Source organism: Elaeis guineensis, chromosome 4 (genome assembly GCF_000442705.2).
Source record: "Elaeis guineensis isolate ETL-2024a chromosome 4, EG11, whole genome shotgun sequence".
Classification (NCBI taxonomy): Eukaryota; Viridiplantae; Streptophyta; class Magnoliopsida; order Arecales; family Arecaceae; genus Elaeis; species Elaeis guineensis.
In genome coordinates this window covers 36955914-36964752 of record NC_025996.2, presented here as the reverse complement: position 1 = coordinate 36964752, position 8839 = coordinate 36955914, and the positions used below count along the sequence as shown (strand labels likewise).

General features: G+C 36.0%; 1 protein-coding gene across 1 annotated transcript; it reads left to right on the top strand.

Moving 5' to 3' along the window:
- The first annotated feature begins 1329 nt into the window (after window positions 1–1329).
- LOC105042970 (uncharacterized) lies at window positions 1330–7066 on the top strand. The gene is made up of 3 exons (XM_073256331.1): window positions 1330–1554; window positions 5487–5640; window positions 6843–7066. Exons 2-3 carry the CDS (start codon window positions 5489–5491, stop codon window positions 6931–6933), a joined length of 243 nt encoding a protein of 80 aa, XP_073112432.1. The 5' UTR covers window positions 1330–1554; window positions 5487–5488; the 3' UTR covers window positions 6934–7066.
- The last annotated feature ends 1773 nt before the right edge of the window (window positions 7067–8839 follow it).

Genomic DNA, 8839 nt, shown 5'->3' with positions numbered 1-8839 from the left:
TAGCAAATTGAGACTTAACGGTCTATCGGATTTAGACATAACAACTTACAACTCCGTCTCTATATAAAAAAATAATTAAGAGATTTTAAGATAAGCAAGCAAGCACCAAGCGAATGGTGTGCACACTCTCTCCCATTCTTTTTTTTCTTTCTTCTTTTTCATTCTCAAGCTTCAACTAACTTAAGTATCGGAGAGTTCCCCATCGGAACACTTTAGACGAGTGTGGACTTTTGTTATAGGTTCCTAAATGAGGAAGCGCCATTGAAACTAGATCTGAGCCCTACATCATCGGACGACTGGTATCAGTCCAGAAACTTGTAGCCACACACACACACACACACACACACACACACATATATATATATATATATATATATATATATATATATATATATATATATATATCAAAATTATTATCTTAATATAAGTGATACTATTGATTTTACTCTATCGTTTGAGAATTTAATATCTCAGTCCTAACTTGTTAGCAAAGTAGCAGTTGTTTTACTTGCAGAATTTTGTTCTTTCAGAATTTGTCAAGAAAAACCAAAATCTCAATTCCATCTTCATCTTAGCCAGCCAACTTAGGTGAGCAAGATCTTAGCTTTTAAAAACCTTGCTTGAACCTTAGAAGCTCTGAATGAAACTCAAGGCTCCACATTCTTGGTTGCAAGACAAAGTTGCTATTTTCCTTCGATGATCCATCGACCACGTCTACCCCACTGGCAAATTTACTACTGATTATTGCGCCACCCCTAATGCCCCGTTTGATAGGTGGAATAAAGATGGAACGAGGCTCTCATTCTGTTGCCAAACATCATATTTGGCCTTGCGGAATAGCTTTATACCCTGACAAGGGATAAGTAGGAGAAAGTGGGTATGAATCTATTCCACCAGAAAAAGACTTGCACTACAAAATAGAGGAAAACCATCCCCCCGCAGTAACATTTTCACCTTTGTGCGTCCTCGAAGCATACCCAAAAAAAAAAAGAAAACAAGAAAAAAAAAAGTACGAGGGCTATTCTGGTCTTGTGATAAAATCCAAATCATGAAATCCAATATAAGCATGCACTCATTTTTTGCGCTTATCCCTCTAATCAAATAAATAAAATTTTTATTCCATGAAACACGTCCTGTCCCTCCAGACTTAAATGGATAATTCTTTTCTTGTCAAGAGCGGACCAAAACTGAAATCTACCCACCAAGCCCACCTGGTTGGGCCGGCCTGATTATAACGGGCCGTGATCCGACATATGGACCTCCGATTTTAGACCCAAGAACGCCACGGCATGGGCTGGGCGCGGCCTGGGGTCCACGATACCTTCAATGACTCGGGTCTCCTCCGTTGAGTCCCTTCTCAGCCCTTATCACGCCTCCAAACCCTCGACTCTCGAGTCAGAACGCCGTACCTCCCTTCTTCTCTCGCCGGCCGCCATTTCTCTGATCGCCGCCGCATTCTATCACGTTATTCGTTGGACGTCGCAGCCATCACCGGTCGCTTCTGCCCCAACCAAAAGCACTTCTGTGGCTCCGCCTGCGCACCGTAATCCTCAGGTCTCCTCCCAAACCCAACGCCCTCCTCTCCCGCGGTCTTGGTTGTTCATCCTTAGTAAAGTTTTCATTTTCTCTCTTATTATATGTTTCTGAGATCAAATTTGTATCTTGTTTTGGTTTTGTGAATATATTTTGATATTAGGGTTCTGTAAATCTTGCTTAGTTTTGGTTTTATGTATGACTAGTGGTTGATCTAAGGTTCTTCAGATACTTATGGAACCATGGAATAAACAAAACTCGTTTTGGATGAATGGTTATGCGTGATGCTTGGTTATTTAGTTTGTTTAGATCAATTTAGCTTTAAAGTTCATGTATTTTGTTTAATTATCACTCTTATTATCCAGTTGTGATAGAAGAATGCTATTTTTATAATCGATCGATTTCTTGATGTATGTTTGAAAGTTCATGAGGTTGTAATTTTCATGGCAAAGATACTATTAAATATTTGAAAATTCTTAAATCATTTGAGAACATGCTATTGGCTGAATGATTCTTCGTGCAATCCTTGAAAACTTCAATTATCCTGAAACTATGCAATAATCCAATAAATTTGCAGAAGATTATTCCTGTTTTATTCGTTTAATGCTCATTTATTATAAGTTAGTGATGTTAACTATGATGTTGCTATACTTTGTTGTTATTGCCCATTCTGTTTTTTAATTTAAAATATCCATTTATTCACAATTTTGGCACTTTCATATAGCCATCTAAATTTCCTTGCTGGTTGTTATCAGTATTGCTTTGTAAGATTTTGTGGTATGGATAATGCTAACCTTATTTGTGTTTATTAGGTTTCTCCCTTGGCATTACCATTCTTTTTTTGGCTATATCTTGTCTGAGTAGCCTTGTGTACACATCTTTTACCTTGGAGACTTCAGGGAAATTCTATAGAACAACCATAAGAGTTGCATTATTGTATAATTTTGTATGCTAGGTAATACATAGAGTTTATGAAAACAAGTCTAATGTGATGGATATGAGAATGTTAAGATAGATATATGGTAAACCTAGAAATGATAGATTGAGCACATTGGGGGCAATCAATTGAGATAGTGTGGGCATCACAATGATGATCTAATATAGCTAAAACAAAGAGAGATACTTTAATTTGTATTGAAGATTGCAAGAAAAGGAAGGGAAAGCCTCAGGTGATATAGATAGTGGTTATGAGGAAGGACATGGAGAAGTGGGGGAAAACATCATAGGTGGTTCTAAATAAGAATGCTTGGGAAATGAGAATCAATAAAGTCGATTCTAGATTGTTGGGAAAAGGTTTGATGGTTATTATCGTGGTTTGCTCCCCCTTTCTCTACAAATCTTAACTAGTTTTTGCTTCCTTTTCTTTCTCTATTTTTTGGCTAGTGCACTGTGTATGTTGGGGGTTGTGGTTCTGATGCAGCAGCAGCAGCACCATGGCATCATCTCACCAACACATTGCATTTGAAGACTATACATTCCAAAACTATCCATTTTTCAGAATGCAAGAATTATCTGCCCACAATCATGGCCTTGAGCATTTGAACTTGGCACAAAATTGTTAAACGATTTTTGAATGGGAGATCTAAATTTAGATGCATGTAAGCACTAATGAAACCTCCCTAGACCTTTAAGAAAGAACATGGGATATCAAGCAAGAGTATGACAATTTGAAATTCACTGAAAGGCCAAAGCAACAATCAAAATAAGTCATGCACTTGTGACATTCAAAAGGCTCCTCCTCCCAAGTACCCAAAGCTAGTTAGTCAATGACAATGGTGAAGAGAAGAAGAGCCTGTGCTGTTGTTTTCTGTGTCAGTCCTGTGAAGGAGAAGTGGAAAAATTATGGGAATTCAAGAATAATGGAGATGCTTCTCGGTTCTCTTTCTCTGTTGTGATTTTATGTTTTACTCCCTTTTCTTGGGTCCTTTATCTAATAGTTTCTTTGTGTTATAACTTTCTTGTTGCAATAATAGGAGAAGAATAAGGATAGAGCACTGCTCAAAAAAGAAAAATCTTGCTGCCCAGTTATCCAAATAATTTTTTAGTTTTCCTTTTTTATTTTTCTTTTGTATGTTTACTTATTTAAATCATACTTAGAAGCAGCAACAATAAGTAGTAGGAGATGTTTTTGCCTGCTTAGGTACTAAGTCTACTGAGGATTGCTCTTGTTCATCTTTTACATGTATTGTAAATAAAATTGGGAAGAAATGTTTCTTTCCATTTTAACATGTTTCTTAGTCAACACCAATTCCAAGTCATTACATTGTCAACAACATGAGTTGTGTGGCTTTGTAGATCTTAGCAGCTAGCAGTTGCATTTCTGTATGTAATCTGCTTGAATTGTTTTTTATACAGTTAAAAAAATGACCTGCTTGAAAAATGGCATCCATTTGCTCCAATTACTATTTCCTATTTAAGCATCTGTTTTCATTTTGCTCCGGTTTCACTCTCATTGTGCTAAGGGCATGGATTTGATAATCTAATGATAATCACATTGCATAAACAAGGTCATTTTGTTATGTGCTGTTAATGACAATTTATGGTATCCACCTTAACCCCCATATCAGCATCTTTTCCTTCACTTGAACCCACAGCCCAATCCCTTAACCCCACCATCTTTGCCTTTCCATATCTTTGATGTCTTATGGACCGGTAGGTTCACCATAAAATTAAATTATCCCCTTGGGCGTATATTTTGCCTGCAATTTTCCTTGTTGGGGGGCAGTGTTTATGCTTGTTTACCTTTTATCTTCTACTTCATATCTGTTGTCCGTTATGCAAATCATATGGAGAAAATACTATAGTGAATTGCACAAATACAATTATTTGCAATTTGTATGATTTTCTTAAGTGGACAAAGACTCAATATTGACCATCGAGAAAGGATATTGGAATAAGATATGGTAAAAAAATTGTTCCACTTTAAAGGATGCTTCAATCTCTTGACGATTCTAATTCAGGTACTTGTGACCAATGTAGTTCAATTATAAAAATCAAAGGGACATGGAGTCGGAAAAGAAAGTGTAACTGAAATCATTTTAAAATTTTGATATCTTATAATCACGTTTAAAATGGAAAATCATAATCTAATGTACAGGACAGGGAAATTGGGTGTAGGACAAGCATAAATAGTCTGTTTTAACACCAGGGTACTTTTTAAAGCATAGTTGTCCATCCATTTAATTAACAAATAAAATATTGAATTTTTTATATCTCAAAGACATGAGCCAAGGTCAGCCATGCAAAAGCCTTTTTAAACAGCATCAACAATTAAACATACAATTCTCCTATAAGGGATCCATTTATTTTATATCAGCAGATTCCCACTAGAGTTGTTAGGAGTCTTGAGATGTGGAACTTCAATAAGGGCTTTTATTTCATTATTTATTTAAAGTGAACTTGTACATAATTACATTTTCTTTTCTGACACCAGACAAGTATCAAATTCCCTTATAACCTGTTTCTTGTGCCACCATTATTTCCATCAATGTTTCCATTTTTAACTGCTAAAGATCTTATGAAAATTCACTACATTTCTCTTTTCTTGATGTTATTTAGTAAATTGATAATTATTATGGTTGATAGGAAAGCATTCGTTCATGATTCATCAGTGATAGAGGAGGAATATTTTTTTCTTTTGTTTTTATGTATCTTTCCATCTTTGTTTGCCAAATCTTTTCTAATTTATATCTCTTTGTTCAATTTGTTTGTGAGATTAATGTATAGCATGGGCTAAGAGAAATAAAACCCTTAGTAGAGTAGGGAGATAAATACAACTCTTGAATTCTTAGTTATGGGATGAAGGTTAATTTGGATGATTGGCATCACTAAGATGTTGACTCAAGAAAAGATGAATGAACTAATAGGAAAAGGTCCAGGAGTTTGCAAACTGTTGCATCAATATCTATCATCTTTTAGAGCTGATATTTTGCTTACCTTTTGTTCTTGAACAGCCATGAAGGTGAGGTCATCAGTGAAGAAACTCTGTGAATTTTGCAGAACGGTTAAGCGCCGTGGGAGAGTCTATGTATTATGCACTGCCAATCCCAAGCACAAGCAGCGTCAAGGCATATCAACATTTGCTTATGAGGGTCCACTGCCTCCTGCGTATGCATATTAGTTCATATTCTCTTTGTTTATCTTTTATTATATAATTCTATTCTTGCATTCTTTTTTTTACTTGCATGCTTTATTTTTCCCAGAAAAAGAAAAGAAATGGCTCTTTCTTGGTGGTCAGGACCATTTTGATATAAGCCGCACCTTAAAACCTTATAATATTGAGTACAAATGTGCATAAGATATTGCTCACTGAGTGGACATTTTCAAGCTTCTATCAGATTACTTAATTATATGAACGCCTGGAACTCTCATTAAAATATCATTCTGCTGTTCGTTGGCCAGGTCAGTTTAATAACTAAATTGGGTTTCTCTTGAAAAGTTGTTTCATTTCTGAGTGTCAGTTTGCTCGACCTGTCATCAGCTTTTGATAATAAACTGGTAGGGCTTTTGCCAACCTACCAGCAACTCTGAGTGGGTGGGAAAAATGAAGGCAAGAAAGTGAAGTTCGTTGCTGACAAGTATGGACATCACTTCATGAAAACAATAGAGTTAACTGTACTGATCAAGTGGCATCATGGCTTGTATGGGGAATGTTCAGATGTTATATCGGCATGACTACATCCAGATGGGACATCATACCGATGCTAAACCTGTCCACAGTGACTCATGCTTCTAGGGCAAGGATATACCATTTTCACGTTTTGCTTGGCAAGCCATAAGGTAGCAACGCTTGGAGAGGGCTAGATTCTGGTCCCTACTAGAACCTGACAAAGCTCTTATTAAGTCACCTCTATGAGGTTGCCCATGCACAAACCTTTTATGTATGGAGACTTGTTGGTGAGGGATTCTTGTAGTAGTGACAATTTTTCTAGCTCAAAAGGGTCTGGTTATACACTTACTAACATAGACCATGGCATTATGGTAAACTTCTCTAGTTATTCAAGAGGCAGTTGGTGGTTGGCTTAATGTACAGATTGTGGTTGATATAACATTTTCAGTTATTACCTTCTAATGGTTTGATTCTGTATGTAAAGCATATCTCTGGAAGGATTGCCATGTAGATATTATCCATGGATTCATGGTTTAATATGGTGTTCCTTCATTTTTTTATTGTGCCATGGAGATTCCTCTGATATCATCATCACATTGTAAATAAATGCATTCTCTTGTTTGCTACAATGTTTTGGCCATTTTTCACTATCATGTGTAGAAGGTCCTCCACTTTTTTGCTAATTTTGTGTGGATTGCAGGTCATCGGAGGTTGCCCCAAATCAGGAAAAATCGGCTAGCAACAGTTGGCCCATAGGGCTCGCATCCCTTCTAAAGAAACAAGACAATTAAGTTGAAGATGCAGGCAGAGTACAACGACTGGATTACTTCTGAATCACTAGGAACACCTGCTGTATATCATCACAGCCTTGGATGCTCTTTGCCATATCTTAATAAGCTAGCTCTGTTATTATTTTCAGGTCAGAATTTGTAACTGATGGGTGCAGACGACATATATTCGTGGCCCAATGCTTCTTGTAAGGAATAATATGGTATGTGCAATTCTGAGTCTCTAATTGCCATACCAAGCATTACGTGTTGCTTTCAGGTATCCTTGCAAATATTTCGCTAGCATAAAATTCTCAACGGGTTCATTTATTGTGTCTGCTTTGGGATCCAATGTTATGTCATTTGGTCGGTAGCTGCCTGGGTGCCGGTATTTTTCACATGCTTGTAGTAGAAGATGATGGGGTGCTTGATGTCAGAGTTCATGTCTTGCTTTATTCATAGGTACTTTGTGCCGAAGCCAGCATATTTTAACTTTGGGCAAGTGGAGGGGGTTATAGCTAGTGACTATTTGTGCTATGTACTAATTGTGATCTACTTCTCAAACTTAATCGCTATCTATCTGGAAAATGCAAAACACGATTGGTTGGGCGAAATAATTGCATATCATGTCAATGTACACTGATGGGCCCTCTATAGCTTCTCCGCTCTGATGTGTCTTGCAACTAGGAATTAGTTGCCACACAATGATTAAACAAACCCTTTTTTTTTTTGGCTTTGTCCAAACATCAACAATCCATGTTATTTACGACATAATTAGTGTCATCAAAATGATCCTTTTCCAGTCCGGCTATGTATTTCCGGATGCAAGGTATGGCGTGTCAACTGCCAGTTATTTCAGGATCCGGAGGGAACGAATCCGAGGTTCGTGGAATGATAAAGAACCTACCCCTCACTACCGACAAGCTAGCGGGGCAGTATTAAGTATCAGGACAGGTTTCAGCAAAATTTGCTCATTCCATATCTAACCCTATTTAAAATACTACTATCTCAATCCATTCAAAATCGGACAAAAAATTTGCCCAAAATTCTCAAATCTGTCCGATCAAAAAATCTTTATTTGGGCTAGGCCAGGTACCTGATCTGGGATTACCAAAAAAAAAAAAAAAAAAAATTGAAGGGATGGGGGACGGGAAACAGAAAGATCTTTGCATAATGATCTAAATATAATTAATATTAAGTAATAATCAACAACATATTGAATTTTCGATTCAAATTTGAACAAACAATTATAATGCATAATACTAAATTAATCTCATAATCTCCACACCCTCCCTCTTTTGTTGTCACAATACAGACCCAACATCCAGATCGGCCACATGATATTGCTATATACTCTCGAAAGCAAGTCCCTAAAGAATATGTAAAGCGTTAAAATTGTTATAATCTCAAAATCTCGTGAATACCATTGATCTCAATCAATAACAAATATTTATATTAACAAATATCAAAACTTATACAATCTATAAAATCGGTCATTCAATTGATATTGATGATGCTCTATATAATCAATCCTTCAAATCGTGATTCCAATATTAGCCAGTTAATATAAACATTCTATAACTCTGAAAAGAAAAGAGAAGAAGGATTGTGTACTTTATAAGAATCTCCACACATCCATATAAATATAATAATATAATTTGAAAATAGTAATAAGTAAAATTAGAGTGAAAATATGAAGTATGAAATCTCACATTAAATATCAGAATAACTCAAACATATATATAAATATATATTAAATATCTATCTTGTCAAAAGAGATACATCATAGTATGTCAACAAGTGAAACTTTTTATTCATCATTAGTTTTATGTGTCTTGTCATCTATTTTACTTATCATAATTTTATGTTTCATAATCTTTTATTTTTCGACTTTGGACTAACCAAGATCATGCTCTAATCCATATCTAAT